This window comes from Perna viridis, chromosome 1, assembly GCF_037379345.1.
Source record: "Perna viridis isolate PV_CMFRI_1.1 ecotype Kerala chromosome 1, ASM3737934v1, whole genome shotgun sequence".
Classification (NCBI taxonomy): Eukaryota; Metazoa; Mollusca; class Bivalvia; order Mytilida; family Mytilidae; genus Perna; species Perna viridis.
Window position 1 is genome coordinate 3,988,274 of NC_142445.1, and position 18,178 is coordinate 4,006,451.

Here is an 18,178-nt window from a genome sequence, read left to right on the forward strand (position 1 = left end):
TGGAATTCAAATAAAAAATCAATGTTTTTTTCATGTTATATACGAACCTTTTTCACAACACTAAATCAGAACTTAATTTCTATTGTTCTCTCTGAAGTAGGTTTCCGCCAGTTAAGTAGTAAATAGAGAATAGGTAATCCTGACCATTTTAATGGTGAAGTGCTCTTCGGTTTCTCGTATAATTTTCTGAATTGTTCAGGGAAATAACTTAGATGTTTCCTGTGAGAGTATACAGCATACTACAGATATTCTCCGTCGACAGGTATTGAGTTTCTCGTAGCAAATAAAAAAAAATACGCATATATACGCATAATATATTAACATTCGGATTATTATTATTATTGTTAATCAAATGACAGCTGCTAAAATAGAAGTCTTTTCTCGATCAGTCATTACAAACTAATCAAATAGAGTCTATTTAAAACTGGAGTTAAGGAAGGACACAAAGATAAAAGCACAAAAATGATAACTATGAAATAAACACAACATAAAAACTAGAATAGTCACTCCCATACCAATACAATCTGACATTCGATTATTTAAGACTAATATCATTCATATGGTAAAGTAAGAGGACTGTTCAAACTTGCACTTCTTTTCATGTAGAAACTCCTCCCATTGGTGAAGGAAAATTATGTCCAACTAGCGATGCACTATTGGCACACCTCGGGATGCTTTTCTCTGTTGAAACAAACACCTATATGGATAAGATGTTTAAATTGTTGTGTCTATTAAAGTATGAAAACTGCTTATAGCTGTATTTGATCATCTTCCTCTCAATTAATCCGTTTGACAAAAAAATGTTACCGGCGTCGGGTGATACTACAAAGTATAAATCCGGCGGCGGAAGTCGGCATTCTTAGCCTTGCAATAAATAATACTTAACTTGAAGTAGCTTCGACTTTAATGAGGCTTAATTTCCTTATTAAGGAGTTATTACAAGTTATGAAGTGATAAAGTTTTTCTTCCACGTATCCTTTTACATCTCGTGATTCCTATCCCTCTAGGGAGCCGAAATAGTACCTCCCCAGTCAGTCACTTACATGTATTTCTAAATTGATTTTTTTGGTGACAATGGAATTTTATTGTGATAGATTATGGATTTTTTGTCGATTAGCGTTAATTCTGGTTTATTTATGTGTTCAAACGAGCTTATGTGCTAATTTCTGTAACACGAATACCACTTTGAGGACAACGACACCATGTCGAAAATGCTATTTGAATTCCCATACTCGGTGCCCCCCGGGAAGTAAGAAGTTAACGATGGGACGCGGTGACGCCTCTTGTTATGTTCATATTGGCATGAGCAATGAGCATGTTATTCGAGGATGTCAACACAAGTGTGTTCAGACTGTGGAACTCAAAAGATGTTGTTCTGGTTACTGGGGTCAGGATTGTGAGGGTTAGTACATATTGTTCAAAGTTCTGCTGAATTTAAAACAATCGTGGAATGATGGTTATCTATATAATTGGACACTGAATCATGGTATTGACAGACCGTAAGCGCTTGGGCGAAGACATATTTTCATTTCTATAATTTTACCCCTACATAGTTTCAAGTTTAGGTTTTAAAACGTACGCAAATAGTCATACTCAAATTTTTACAGCACTGGTGATATGACACTATATACACGAACCTTCATGTATTTGTAGGAGAAAATCTGTTCATCAAAGGGTCACTGTATTTTGTAACACGAAGACCCCTCTTTTATATAATGCAGAGGGGTCTCCACTCATCTTTAGCTCAATGACTTCCAATATATTTATAATAAAATCTTTATGCTATCCTCCGTAAGCTGACCAGACAGATGTCAGATCGCATATTTTAATCAGATTGATAGACTTCTAACATGCAGAGCCCGCGTTAAACCTCACAATATTTAAAAAGCTATTGGTGTATGCATGCAGCAGTTAGGTGATATATATAGTCTTCTTCAAGTGATCGTCGAAGTACATTGTACTTGGTGAAAATAGCATCGACATCAATGGAAAAAGGACATTAGTGGTTAAGAGCCGTTATTTCTCTTTATTATTCCATATAATTAATGATAAAAACCTTCAAGCATTGTTGAAAGTTTCCGGCATTGTAGGAGGGTATATTTATTACACGCTACAAGGTCGACGGACAGGGGAGGAAAACTGAGAGTAAAGGGCGGGGAATAGGAGTGATGGGTCGGGTAGCAGGAATATGGATAATGGAAATGGGCAGTTAATCGGACTGACAAGTTTTGGTTACACTCAATAGATAGACGACTTGTAGATTACATTTTGTTAAAAATTTCTGTAGCTATGGTAAAAATACGGAAACAGAATTAGCAGCTTCATTGACAAATTTCGGATGCCTATCCAAAATTAACACCCTGTAAGAACAACTTTAAAGGCGAAACAAGAAATCAAATAAATGGTTATTGTCAGAGTTTAACTGATAAAAGAATAGAAGATTTGAAGGAAGTGAATAAGTTTTTTTTCTTTTATTTATATAAATCTCCAAAATATTGACACTAAAACAGGACACAATTCATCACATCCAAATAAAACTATTCGACAGAATATAACTAAATTTATCATAAGTGGTCACAAACTATTAATCGAAACAGGGGGATACTGTAAGATTATGTAATGTATGCAGAAACCCATTTCTTTCTTAACTTTAAAATTGATGACTAATTAAGGAAATCTGTTTTATCTTCATACTGAAAAGCCGAACACGAAAACAAGTTACAAAGACTGTAGCGAGACTGTTATATTGAACAGCCATTAAAATCAAGGTGGGAAGACCCAACCAGTCTGGCGTTTTTGCATAAATGTCACGGCTGCAAATCACACTGCATAAAACTGCCCTATTAATTGTTTTCTATTATTCTGTGATGTTATATAAATTAAAATAAATCATTTCCACCAAGTTTCACCTTTTATTTTGAAGTTTTACTCAATTTAGCATACGAAACGTTAACAATTGCTCCCCAATCGCACCAGTTTATTGCTTCCTTCTGTGTGTGCAACAGATTGAAATATCAAATATCAAGTAACAGGTGTAAATAGTATAAAATGTTGTGCCCCTTCACTTGCTGACGATATTACATGCATTGCTACAACACCTAAAGCATTACAACGAATGCTTGATGTGTGTACCGACTATGCAAATAAGTGGCGGTTTCAGTTCAATTGAAAGAAATCGTGTGTGATACAATTTTTAAAAATCGTTCATAATATCAGACTTAAACTGGACAGTTACCCAGGAAATAATTCCAATTTTAGAAAGCCATGTGCATATAGGGATTGAACTCAATGGTAAATTTAAGTCTCTCTCAAGGACAACGAACGTTTGTAGGAAAGGTAGAAACACTTATTTTGCAATTGACAATATCAGATGTGGAAATACAAACTCGTCGGTGCTTATAAAATTATATAAATCAGTTGTTATACCCACTGATCTATACGGTGGTGAAGTATGGAAGAGTAATCAAGGGAACCAAGGTTATAGCGGTAATCAGAAGAATGTATTCCAGGGACAAAGACCAGACACGGAAAACAGACAAACACAACAAAGAACATAAAGTAACTAAAATCATACATACAAAGTAACAAAAGTAAATGAGCAACTCGGACTCCACTAAAAAATAGGAGCATGGACCAGGTGCACCGGTAGGGTAAGCGTCCTCTGCTTTTCTAGAAACACCCGCCAAACAATTTAACGAATACCGAGCTAGCACTTCTAAATAGATTTCATGCACAAAAGTTCAGCACACTCACACGATCGGACATTTGCGAAAGTATGGTTGGGTTACGCAGCATAACAAGTAAAATCGAAAAACGCAAACTTCTGCAAACTTTACAAGTTGGATAATAGCTGCTTGCCGAAAACTATCTTCCTACACAGACTTTTAACCTGCTTAACAGAAAATCAAAATCGCATAGGCTTTATCCCAGATATTTTAGATATCTCAATCAATTATAACCTGTACGAATCCCTTGCGATCTTTATCAGAGACGGTGACTTTCCTGGTGAATTACAATGGAAACACGTGGTGGTAAATGCAGTTCATACAAAACATGATAATGACTGGAAAACACGTATAGACTCACATAGTGGCTTTAGTCGATTCAGAGAAATCCATAATTCCATTGCTGTTGCTGACATCTGGAAGTACCCTACAAACTGCTTTGATTTGCGTACCGCTCACATTATTGCAAAATATATTTCTTCTGTACCAAACCTAATCGAACAATCAGGTAAATTATGTGATCAAACATTCACCGATATGCTTGTCCATGCTACCCAAAACTGTACAACAAGTACTTCAGAGTTGTTTAATGTTTGGATGGACTTATAATTGAACAATTTCCTCTAGAGCTGTACGTAGAACTAAGCGAGTATGATGATGAATCGCTTGTCCGAATTCTCCTCGGTAGAAAAACTTCCACTGAACTCCGTGATTCCGATATTGATGAATTCAGACGACTCTGCTACATCCATATTGTAAAGTCAACAGGCGAATATTTAAGATGCTTACGTTGTTGCAATACATTTTTGTAGCTAATGCATGTAATGTCACCAGTACACGAACATATCTTGCTCACTTTACTTGTATATAGATATGGATTAGTAATACAATTCATTATTATTATTATTTAATATTTCCTATTTGTGTCTTAATTAATTTGTAATTATGTAATTGCAATTCATGTAATCTCTATTTTGAGGAATTCAAGAATGAATGAATGAATGAATCACAAATTTGTTTTTTCAAGTAAAAGAGCTATAAATTCACTTTCAAAATATGAATTATTTATCTCAATGAGACATTTTACAAAACCAAAATTGGTTTATAAAACAACAAAGTAATAAAGTTTTTAAAATTGGGATTGTTATCATGAAATTTTCAATTGTTTATTTGCCAACCAAATATGACATCACTAATGAGATTGGCGAACCCTCCTATACTGTAGTTCTTCAACTATTACTTTTCTAATTTGTCAAAGGATTAAAAACAAAGATTATCTTAAAATCTAAAAGTATGTATAAAAGTTGAAATTTAAAACACTTAGATACACTCAACATGAACTGCAGATAACCAGTTCCTAAATTAGCTTTCGTCTTTTTGAAGTCGCTAATATTGTTAGCAACTTCTTGCACTCATACTTTCAGTACTTTACATTTGCATATGATTTTCATAATTATATATTACTACTCCACATTAAGCTGATGATCAGTGCTATGTTTACTGCCAAAGCATCATAGTTCCAGCTTAATACAAGATCAAAATGTCACATGTGTATGATATTTAAGAGGTGTATGATATTTAAGAGGTTATTTAAGAGGTGTATGATATTTAAGAGGTAGTACCTCTTTAGAGCATATCACATTCATGCCATTTCGGATTTTAAAAGAAAGCCAAAATCATTGGCATAGAATATTTGACAATCAGCAACTTCGAAGACTTCAGTCTGATTAATACAGTGTACTGAAATCAATCAAGAGACTAATATTTCATTGTACCTCATCTAATACCAATCAAATATAAAGAGTGAAAATGGTAGTATCCTGTGTTTCAATGAAAAATCTCTGATCTACAAATGTGATGTTGCTTCAGCACCTTGGAAGGATGCTTCAGCACTAGCTACTTTTGGGAGATAGATAGCTGGGTTACTCAATAAGTTTTACCTGTATCTCAGTACTAGGTAACTCTGCCAAGGGTCATGGGTTCAATTATTGGCACATATCAAAAGTTTGTTATTCTTTGTTAATGGTATTTTGGAAGCTGAACTACTTCTAAGTTTAATAGCACACTTGTATATAGTATGTAATGCCATTAAAGGCTAGTTATGTCAAGTGGAAAACTTCATCATGTAGTTACATGAATGAGTCGTTCTGTGATATTTTTTCCATCAAGCTTAAATTTGAGAAAATATAAATGAATATTATATAAAATCTTCAAATCTAACTGGTGTTTCATTAATGATAAGTTTTCCATGCTTGGCCTTTGTAGATTGTGAGAAGAGGGTAGCTGTTGTTTTCTTTCTAATGATGGTATTCAGAAATTTTATATAAAGCACCTTGCATTCTGAAGTTGACTGTGCTGGCATATTCTTCTTAGCACCAAAGTACAAGATCTTACGCAGAAAGAGTTGAATAGACAACTTTAGGTAGCACTGGGACTATATCATTCATGTTAAGTATGAACAGTGTGGGTGGGAGCACTTATCCTTGGGAAACACCTTACTTGAGTAATACTTTTTACCCATTTGTGCTATCTACCGTTATTTGCGCTCTTTTTTTTTTTTTGTAAAAGTAGGATTTTGTCCACTTAAACATCTTACTACTGATTCTACTTGTGAGAACAACTTTCTTAGCTTAAAATGCATCTTCAATTATTTGAGATATGTGGTTGTTTGATCTTCAGTACTTGAAGATCTAGCATATACAATAATATTTAAAAAAAAATATTTAAAAATGACTATGACAAGCTCAGTTCAGTTTTTGTTTACAAAACCATCTCATAGGTTGTACAGTAGACAGAATATTTATAGCACATACAAGTGCAGCTTAATGTGTATAAACTCACCGTTACATTAGAATTCAATATATGCAAATGAAGATTGGGTAAATGGAAAAACCAGCATTTGCATCAAAAGTATATTAAAAAGAAATTAAAAATCAGATATCCGCACTTATTTTCATTTGGATGTTTGAAAGGGTGAATGCATGTTTGGAAAGCATTACTATTCTATTACTTTTCGAAATAAATTTTTGAACAATGAAGGAAAATGTTTCTGTTTTGCTTATCAGTTAACCTAGGTGAACCAAATAATAACAACTTTGTGTCAATTATCACTGGAAGAGGAATTTTATAATTCTTTTTGTAGTTCAGAGTACTTGTTACAAAAAAGTAAGTAATGTTTCATAGATTCAAAAGAACCTAAAGTACTATTTGAAGATTGTACCAGGTTATGTACAAATAAATGTTCATTCAAGAATGATATCAAGGGCAGTTGGTGATTGTCATTCTTATAACACTTAATCCAACAATGTAGTAGACATGCACACTTTTACTCAGACTACCTCTTACCATACTCCACCAGAAACATGGAATAGATGACACCAACATCTCCAGCTCCTTAAGTATTCACATGTTATTATACAGGGTCCAGCCTGGGACAAGTTTTTCACTATTAACTTTGGTTGAATTATATATTAAGTTTATCAATTATAATAGTATACGTATCTGAGTGCAAAGGACTGTTCTCTATTCATTTATATGTTTTCTTTTTGATGAAAATATTTGTTAATCATGTAAAATGAAAATGTCAGTCTTGGGCTGACATATTCATCCTGGTGGGGTTGTTGTCTCACCATATACACCATACCTATTCTTGTTATAAATACTGCTTTACAAATTTTATGTTTAACACAAGTGATCAAAACCAAAAGTCAGCATAATTTTTTTAAGTCTACACTTATAGAGAATTAAGAAAATGCAGTATCAAGACTTTTGTAATATTTCATAGTAGTGCACATGTCGGGACTAAAATCATTGCACATATTTATATGAATAAGTGCCCCTTCAAATCATTCAGGAGTCACATATCATTAACAAAAGCAAGCCGTTGCACACATCATGTTTTAACAAAGTGTACAAAATAAACACAGCTGGGAGTGTTTGAAGAGAAAACAACTAAAGAACAAGTTGTAAACAGAACAAAAGAACTTCATTGGTGAAGAGAAGCAATGTGTATACTCCCTACTTAAAGCAGTACTTATTGTGTTGGTATCAGATAACAGATATAGAGAACCTCAAAGTAGAAAAAATGTGCAGAATGACAATTAAGGGCTGCAATTTTGTTCAAGTCAGTCATAAGTTGACTTTTTGGAGGAGTTTAATGTCCCTTTTATTAGCTCACCTGGCCTCCAAAACCATTAGGTTTAGCCAAACTCTTTCAGTTGCTGAAATGATCTTTATTATAAGGCTTCCAAAAGTCTTCCGGGATCAAAGTTGTCTGGTGACTCCTTGTAAGAATTATTGCCCTTGAAAAATGAAAAATTACATTTTTTTTAAAAGTTTTCAGCCAATATCTTGAAAACTATGAGATAGAAGGAAGTTTTCAATTGCTGAAATGATCCTTATGATAAGTCCTACCAAAGTCTTCTTGCATTGTTGGATAACATCATGTTAAATTTATTGCCCTTGAAAGACAAAATTTAACCAGGTGAGCGATTCAGGCTCCTGGGAGCCTCTTGTTGTCAAAATTGACATTTTTTGCACTCATTGACCTACAACTTTATCATGATAATAGATACAGAGAATTTTTATACTTATATCATACTGCTGGTTTTATCCTTTTATTTGTCCAAAACACTGTGCCCAGGTAAGCTCTTCAGAGCTTCTTGTCAGGAAGTATCATCAATCTGTTATAGTGGATTTATTACTCTTTCAGAGCTTGTTACACTTGATGAAGACCTTATGGTGACCTTTAAAAGTATTTAATGTTTAGGATTAAAGTTGTACTCTGGTGCATTTGTTTTGTTTCGTCATATCCCTTCTTTTTCTGACGCAGTCAGTATAATTTCCCTTTTTACCCTTTGATCTTAAGGACTCTCTTCTATGGAAACGCAAGTCACCTGATCGCAATTCTGTTTCCCAATTGGTCAAATACTGATAACTTAGTGGCATTCAAAAAAACGGTATTGAAATTTTGTAATTGCTTGTCACATGTTACTTTTCTTGAAAGAAATGTAGAAATTTAGAAATAAAAAGAAGAATATTGTATTGTGTCGGCCATCTTTTTTTTTAAAGATAGTACTTGTGTTCTTCTTTTTAACATTTGTGAATATAATTGATAATGTCTGACCGTTAAAAAGGCTAGAACCCAACCCTGCATCATAATATTTCAAGTTGATATACCATTGCCAACCTTAAAGCAACCAACAAGATAGTTCAATGCATTTTTGCAGAATGAATGTATTAGATATCCAAATAGCATGCTTTTTAACATGTAATCATTTGTTAAATAAGACCCTTTCAATGCTTAGTTCTAGGTAAATCCTAAATGTTATTCAATTCCGTTAAAAAATGTAAGAGCAAGCTTCATTGTTGTAACTTGAAAAATTAACAACTAACAGGTATAACATTGGAATTCTTCTGTGTTTGTAGACTGTCCAAAAGATCTTGGTATATCTAATCTGCCTTGTAGTGGACATGGAACTTGTAATGAAACAATATCAGGCAATGGACAGTGTTCATGTCGGGTAAGGCCAAAGTTTTACAATATTAGGCAGTGGACAGTGTTTATGTAAGGTAAGGCCAAAGTTTTACAATATCAGGCAATGGACAGTGTTCATGTCGGGTAAGGCCAAAGTTTTACAATATTAGGCAGTGGACAGTGTTTATGTAAGGTAAGGCCAAAGTTTTACAATATTAGGCAGTGGACAGTGTTTATGTAAGGTAAGGCCAAAGTTTTACAATATTAGGCAGTGGACAGTGTTTATGTAAGGTAAGGCCAAAGTTTTACAATATCAGGTAATGGACAGTGTTCATGGGTAAGGCCATAGTTTTATCATATCAGGCAATGGACAATGTTCATATTGGGTAAGGCCAAAGTTTTACAATATCAGGCAATGGACAGTGTTCATGTTTGATAAAGCCAAAGTTTTACAATATCAGGCAGTGGACAGTGTTCATGTCTGAGGTAAGGCCAAAGTTTTACCATATCAGGCAATGAACAGGCAAGGTCATTTTTATTTATTTGTTGATTTTTTTTGGTTTAGCATGACAAAATCTTGTACATATTTCACGAAAGTTATTGAGTTCTGCAAATTTCAAGTCACCACGTAAAGGTGAAAAAAAAATAACTGAATTTTTATATAAATCAAAGAGATAGATAGCCATTAAACCCTTTTACATGTAGTTAACAATTAATTTTCATGTTCGGAATTGATTCTGATTGATATGATTAAATGATTTAATGTAAAGTGATATAATATTTACCACAGAAAGCTACAAAAAGTAAGCATGCAGTAAATTCTGATATTGAACTAATATAGCATCAACTTTATTGACAACAAACAGGCTTTGCTACTATATAAAAGGGTTATTTGGGAATATCATCTCTTGGAGTATGATTATTATAATAATTCAGGCCAGCCGTTGCAATGTATTATAATAATTCAGGCCAGCCGTTGCAATGTATTATAATAAAATACTCAGGACAATATTTTCCAATTATCATACAATAACTCTATGACATATCAGTTATTGCCAGTAGAAATTAACAAAAAAAATTATGTCTTGATATCCATAAAGGATGGATAGAAACTTTCAATCAATGAAGTAATCCTTGTAGAAATTGAATGATGACTCTTTTTTTTTTAGAGTTATTGGCCCTGATAGATAAAACATAATTATCTTTGCAGCCACATACTTCTTGAAAATGATTACTGATAAAGAATTTACTGGATACAAAACTTCAGGAATGCCATAAGAAGGAGCCTCTTTTTGATTACTTGATTTTTGTTCTGCTCGATGAAATAATATGGCCTTCAGATATCTTATTTTATCAGGAGTAATTCAGGCTCTGTAGAGCCTTTTATTTTTACATTTATCATTTTGGATTCATAAGTTCAAAGCATGTATAAATATCTTGGTAGTGTGTTGACATTGTAAAAAAATACATCTGAGAACAAAAATGTAACACATGGTTTAAATTCTTTTATTCAAATCTAAGCTTGAAAATGCCAAGACTCAGGATAAATATTACTGATGAAAATGTAAGCTGTATCTCTAATGTAGTTCTATGAAGGATGTATCAGTGTAAATTTATCCTTGATTTTCAGGATGACTTCACAGGATTTGCATGTGAGAGATGTAAAAATGACACAGTATATGGATCCCAATGTGATCAGGGTAAGAAGTCATTGTTTATCTTATTTTTTTTTCAATATCTGTATTTTATAACAAATCACAATAATCTTATATTGTTTTATACATACAGTACTATTACTATTGGTATATAGGGTATCCATTTTTTTCTGATCTAACATCAAGTTCTCTTAAGAAAGGCATGTGTATTTTGAAATAATTTTTCACGCGTTTAATAGGTACAGCCTCAATTTTATTTACACCACTTCTAAACATATCCTTCCATTTGTTTTAAAATGTTTCAATTTTTAAGGTGATAGAAAACTATCTGTATAGACTGATTTTGTTTGTAAATTCATTGACTGGATTTGATTTATCAATTATCAAAGAAATAGGTCACTGCTAAAGATTTCATGAGTGATAATGAAGCTGTATTTAAATTGTGAAGAAAGCAACACAGATGTTGTTCCTTTTATGTAGAATCTCCTTCAGTAATGAGTGATTTAAATTATTTCTCCACCTGAGATGGAAATTAAGATTTTCAACATGCCAGCTTTAACGAGCATGTTAAAATCTTAATTTTACGTAGAGAAGGAAGAAATGATTTATGTCAAGAATAGACTGAAGGAAAATTGGTTTCTCCCATGAAGTCTAAAAAAAAAAGGAAAATGTAAAATGGAGGCTAAAAATCCTCGAACCGTGCTTAAAAGTCATGTGCTTTTTTAATTACTGGCTAAGAGTAGGAGAAATCAAGCTAACCAAGATTCTAGGGGAAATCAAAAGAATGCAATCCAGAGACGAAGACCAGATATGGAAAACAGAGAACCACAACAAAAAACATAAAGTAATTGAAATAATACATACAAAGTAATAAAAATAAATGAGCAACTCAGATTCCACTTAAAACTGAGAGCATTGACCAGGTGCACCGGTAGGGTAAGCATCCTCTGTTTTTCTAGAAACACCCACCAAGTTGCTCATAAAAAGTCAAGTCCGGGGTAGACGAAAGTGGAAAGGAAAACTATGACACAGTGAATAAATCATTATAAAACCTTACATTATTGAGCTCCATAAATCTCATAATAGTATTATGATTGTATTAATATTAGTAGCCATAATACTTTAATGGAAAAATGGTCAGGTTAATTTAATTGAAGATGAAGAATTCCAATCTCCATTGGACAGGGGGTAGATTTTTATGCCTCTGCCTCACCCAGTACTTAACCCTTTCTGCAAATGAGTACAGTACAACAGAATTAGCATTGCAGATTGCTTATGGCTTGTGAATTTTTTTCACATCCTGTATAGCAGTCTTTTAAGTAATGGAGTCATAACTCAATGTAACTGTCCAGTGAAACCTGAGGTTTACATTCAATACACTGTTGTTCACAAGTTTATAATACATGGACTTGAGGGAACTTTATAATTATACTTATTTACACTTCAGAAAAATAACTGGTGTGAAACAGTAAGATATTATCATTTTACAAAACATAAAACCTGTAAACCATTCTAGGAACAAAGTTTTATGGAAACTTGCTATGTCATAGACTGAGCATCAACGAGAAATTAATCAAGACCTACAAATCTTTAACATTTATGTACTATTTAGAGTGTAACTGTATCAATGGGAAATGCAGTTCTGGTAGCCATGGAGATGGGTCATGTGACTGTGATTCTGGATATAATGGGACTTTGTGTGACCAAGGTATTTTAATCCTGTTTTAAGTTAGATTATTATTCTTTTTCATCTAAAGTATTGACTGTTTTCAAAAGTCTTATTTCTATATAGCATTAAATTCATACTTGGTATATGTTGTCTCATAAGATAGTAATTTTTTTAAGGCAATCTTTTTTTTGAAAGAGTAATAATGAAGGAGTAAATTTAACCTGGATGCCTGGGTAATATTTTCATTCCACAAGTTTCTCTCAAATATAACGTCTCCTGTCTTTTGATTAGCTGAGCGAATATGACGTTATTTTATTTACTTCTAAAAGTTTTAATTTTCAAATTTAAAGAAAAAATTGTTTAGATATTTCTTTCAAATTACTTATATCATCTTTCGATATAAATGCACAAGTTAATTTAGATAATCTAATTTTTGTTTTTATTTCATTTCATAAGCGATAATTTACTCATATATTGTGTATCAGTTGCTGGTGACCTGAGTCTATATTTTAACCTAGGGTGACTTATGACCAGTAAACCAGATTAGGAGTAAATCTAAAAAGGATAATTATCTCTTGAGATGGAATGACATCAAATGACCGTGATTAGTTCAAGCAGAGAAAATACCAATATATCTTTGCATAATTATCAATTTTCTTACATTTAAAAAGATAAAATCTGTTAAATAGTAAATGATTTTATTTGATTTGTTATAAGTCTTTGGATTGGTTAGTTCTCTATAGGTGTATGGACAAACTTTGTACTGAGACGTCATTAACAGCTACTGGTCCACAGTCAGTTCCAAACTAAATAAAGCTTTGATGAACAAATCTTAATTTTTAATCAGTTAGAAATTAAATTACAAGAATTTTCAAAAATATTTGACCAAGTTATGCTTGCAAACCAGCTTTGTACAGTTTATTTAGTTCATTAAGCATAAACTGTCCCAAAGTTGGTACTTTTGCACAACTTGATCAAAACTTGAAAAAAAACAGTCCTTAAGCACTTAAGTTGATAACATAGTATATGTTGTTACAGAACTTGATATGAATAACATAGTATATGTTGTTACAGAACTTGAGAAATGTAAGAACATGACTTGTCCAGATAATTCTAAGTGTAAAGATGTATTTGGCTGGGTGATGTGTACATGTAACCAGTGGTACAAGAGAATACATGTGAATAAAAATGAAACTGAAGTTACAAGTAACAATACTGATACTGAAGTCACCATTAGTAAACAGTGTGTCCGTAAGTACTGATAGTGATACTTTTGTCATCATTAGTACACAGTAGGTTTGTACACTAAATGTTTGTAAGTAATGATAGTGAAATTGAAGTCACCATTAGTAAACATGTGTGTCCGTAAGTAATGATAGTGATATTGAAATCACCATTAGTAAAAATATGTGTCTGTAAGTAATGATAGTAATAGTGATAGGGAAGTCACCATTAATACACATTTTGTAAGTAATGATAGTGATACTGAAGTCACCATAAGAACATGTATGTATGTGGTAATGATAGTAGGACTGAAATCACCATTAGTTCACACCTGCCTGCAAGTAATGACAGTGATACTGAAGTCACCATTAGTACACATGTGTGCCTGAAAGTACTAATAGCAATACTGAAGTCATCATTAGTAAACATATGTGTCTGTAAGTAATGATAGTGATAGTGATAGGGAAGTCACCATTAGTACACATGAGTGCCTGTAAGTAATGATAGTGATACTAAAGTCACCATAAGTACACAGTGTGTCTGTAAATAGTGATAGTGATACCGAAGTCACCATAAGTACATGTGTGTATGTCATAATAGTGAGACTGAAGTTGCCATTAGTACACAGTGTGTCTGTAAGTAATGATAGTGATACAGAAGTCTTCATAAGTACACAGTGAGTTTGTAAGTAATGATAGTGAGACTACAGTCACCATTAGTACACAGTTTGTCTGTAAGTCTGTAAGCAGTGATAGTGATAGGGATAGGGAAGTTACCATTAGTACACAGTGAGCGGTAAGTCAGTAAGTACTAATAGTGGTATTGAAGTCATCATTAGTTCTCAGTAGGTCTGTACATGACATGTCTGTAAGTAATGATAGTGATACTGAAGTCATCATTACTACAGTATGTGAGTTATGATAATGATACTGATGTCACCATAAATTATGACTTCTCACTTTGAATGATTGCTATCTGTGATGATCAATTTTCTATGCTTAGTTTGTTCTGGAATCAGGCTATTTGATGACACCCTAATCAAAATTTAGTTTTCATTTAATAATTTCAGAAAGTTTTGAAAGTTAACTCAGAACCATTAGTTACATATTTAATTTAAAAGGCTAATTAATTACTCCTTTTTAAGAGTTATGATACATGTAGGCTAAAAACCACTAATTCCACTTCCCATAGGCTTCTATGCTAATTTCACAATATTCAATGGCTTCTCTGGACTTTACCTTAACTTTAACCTGCAGATGACTATATATCAGCATGATTCTACATATGTCAGCTCACAATCCTCAGAATGGCATGTGGGGTTAGCAGACTTGCAGTGCAGTACTGGTCACCGGAAGTGAAGGGTCTATAAATAGCATGGGAAATCCCAGTGTTTTCACAAGATAGGGGTATATTTAAAAATCATTATGGAGATTAGGCTTCACATCACAAGAAGCAAAATGCACCTATAAAATGTACAGAAATGTTTTTCCTTTCAGAAACTGTTTAAATTTTTAAAATAAGATGAGAACTTTTTTCACAGCACTATGAGGAACAGGGGTAATTTCTGCGTAGGACTATTTTTGCGTACGTTCCAAATGCTCATTGGTTGAATTGGTGGTCTGTAACCTAAAGAGTCACTTTTTGTCTTAGAAAAAATAAATAACTATACAGGTATCTTCCTACACACATACTGAATGCATTTGCAAAGTTTCAGTGAAATGTGACAAGCACTTTTTTAAATATTTGATTTTTAAATATAGGGTAACCAAGTTGTGCGAGCAAAAAAGTGAAAATATTCTACCATACTGAAATGCATTAAATATTTGCAAAGAACTTTTTCTGACTTTTCAAATAAAAAATATCAATCACAACTTGTTTTTTAACAATATTAATGAAGAAATAGTTTTAAAAGTAATCATTTTCTGAGAAATTGGTCTATTTTTAAAAATTTATTTCTGACATGCCTCCCCCTTTTTCTTGATCACATGTCAAACATCCTAAATCTTTAAATTTTCACAAAAGGTGATATATTTGGCTTTAAATTTGTAAATACAGTGTTTTCACATTAAAACATGACCAGTAAAGGGCACCTAAAGCAAAAAAAGTGCTCAATAATGGATTTTCCATGTTGCCATAGGGGAATGCTTATATGGCCTTAACCGCAGTAATGAAAGTGAGTTTTTCCTCATTTCTAACCTAATTTTTGCTCAAATCTACACAAAACTTGATTTCAAGTGCTTATTACTACCATATTTAGGTAAATATAGCCCTCAAAGTTTAATATTTGATATTTTTACTAAATTTTCTACACTTTTTACAAGATAGGACATAAAAATCAGCCAAAAAGACCAATTTTCCATAATTTGGACCTATAACTTAAAAAAATGCATATTTTGAAGGATTTTTGTAGTGTATTCCTCTCATGGCAAAGTTAACAAGATCTTCAAGTAGTTTAAAGCTATTTCAAGAAACTTTTCATTTTGCCATGGCTTCAGCTTAAGGCTAAAAACCACTAATTCCACTTCCCATAGGCTTCTATGCTAATTTCACAATATTCAATGGCTTCTCTGGACTTTACCTTAACTTTAACCTGCAGATGACTATATATCAGCATGATTCTACATATGTCAGCTCACAATCCTCAGAATGGCATGTGGGGTTAGCAGACTTGCAGTGCAGTACTGGTCACCGGAAGTGAAGGGTCTATAAATAGCATGGGAAATCCCAGTGTTTTCACAAGATAGGGGTATATTTAAAAATCATTATGGAGATTAGGCTTCACATCACAAGAAGCAAAATGCACCTATAAAATGTACAGAAATGTTTTTCCTTTCAGAAACTGTTTAAATTTTTAAAATAAGATGAGAACTTTTTTCACAGCACTATGAGGAACAGGGGTAATTTCTGCGTAGGACTATTTTTGCGTACGTTCCAAATGCTCATTGGTTGAATTGGTGGTCTGTAACCTGTACATTTACCTGAATTGTTCTTTTTTCATGAAAGTTTTTTTACTTTGCAGCAATAGACATGTGTACAGAATCTGGTATGACAGAATGCCACAGTAATGCCACTTGTACATCCACTGGTGCTGGTACATATAATTGTTCATGTTTACCTGGTTACCATGGTGATGGGTATGTCTGTGACCCTGTTGACCCTTGTCAGGATAATAGTGGAGGTTGTGATACAAATAAAACAGTGTGTCAGTATATTGGGCCAGGACAGGTATGACATAATTGGTTTTTTTTGGTGATTCATGAAAATTCTTATTTTTACAATCATTTTAGCCTATGGTAAAACCAGTGATGAAAATGAAATTTCAGCAAATCCTTGGCTGAACCAGGCTTAATCTCGTTGATAAATGTTTCTTCAGTTTCGTTGACAAAAGGTTACAAGTCAAATAACATGGGGAAAGCCTTCAAATTGCAATGTAAAGTAAATATTTAATGATACATATTTAATTTTAATTGATCATCAGGTACCTAGCCTCTTTTGGTTCTATTAGTCATTTTTTATACTGGTGGGGAATTTGACACTACCCTCTGCATAGTGATCCCTGTAATTTTATTTCAGGATTGGTTTTAACTTTTGGTCAGGTTATGCGAAATCACCAGCATTGGGCCAGTTTACACTTCATAAACAGTAAAGCAGTTTATTAATAAACATATACTGTCCCGAAGTTGGTTTTATGCAAGCATAACTTGGTCAAAAATTAAAAACAGTCTTTACAATTTAATTTCTAATTGATAAAAGTCAAAAAAAAGATTTTTCCCTTCATCAAAGCCTTGAGTTTTGATTTAATTGAATTGAAGACTGCAGATTGAATGGTTTTAATTACATTACGGTACCAAGTTAGTTGATAGAAAATGATGAGAAATAAACAATCAAACTGAATTGTTTCAGCATAAATGTATATGTATGGTTGGTTATGAAATGGATCCATTGAGCCAGACGTGTGAGCTGATTGATATTTGTTCTATTAACTCATCATACTGTAGTGAGTTTGCCAACTGCTCAGTGATTGGTCCTTTCCAGTTTGAGTAAGTACTATAACCTATTATACTTAGCTATGCTACTATAAAAGTCTACTGTGAAAGTATTATTGTTCATGGGGTGCCAATTTTTGTGGTTTTCATGCTTTGTTAAAATTTGGTCCCAACAAAAAGGAAATTTTCCATTGGTTTGTATGACATAATTGTCGAATCCATGAATTATATAATCTATGACCTGATAATTTTTCCCTAAACTATGAAAAATGGTACCCATGCATTTACTGTAAGTACTATCACAGTATGCTTTTTACTTAGGGATTGTAGCAGTCTTCTATTTGTAAGTAGTTTATTATACATTATTTGCTTGAATAGATTTGAATGAAACTTGCTTAGATGGAATCAGTTTGAGTAATAAAGGCAACAAATTTTGATTTTAA

At 32.9% G+C, this 18,178-nt stretch overlaps 1 protein-coding gene across 1 annotated transcript in view; it reads left to right on the top strand.

Annotated features, from left to right (window-relative positions):
* The first annotated feature begins 945 nt into the window (after positions 1–945).
* Positions 946–18,178, top strand: part of LOC148626902 (stabilin-2-like) — a 64,465-nt gene continuing 47,232 nt past the window's right edge. Inside the window, exons 1-7 of the mRNA XM_088558555.1 lie at positions 946–1,402; positions 9,153–9,247; positions 10,832–10,901; positions 12,469–12,564; positions 13,600–13,776; positions 16,769–16,974; positions 17,653–17,789. Coding sequence (XP_088414681.1) covers positions 1,075–1,402; positions 9,153–9,247; positions 10,832–10,901; positions 12,469–12,564; positions 13,600–13,776; positions 16,769–16,974; positions 17,653–17,789 — 1,109 coding nt within the window. The 5' untranslated portion in view covers positions 946–1,074. The remainder of the gene's footprint in view (positions 1,403–9,152; positions 9,248–10,831; positions 10,902–12,468; positions 12,565–13,599; positions 13,777–16,768; positions 16,975–17,652; positions 17,790–18,178) is intronic.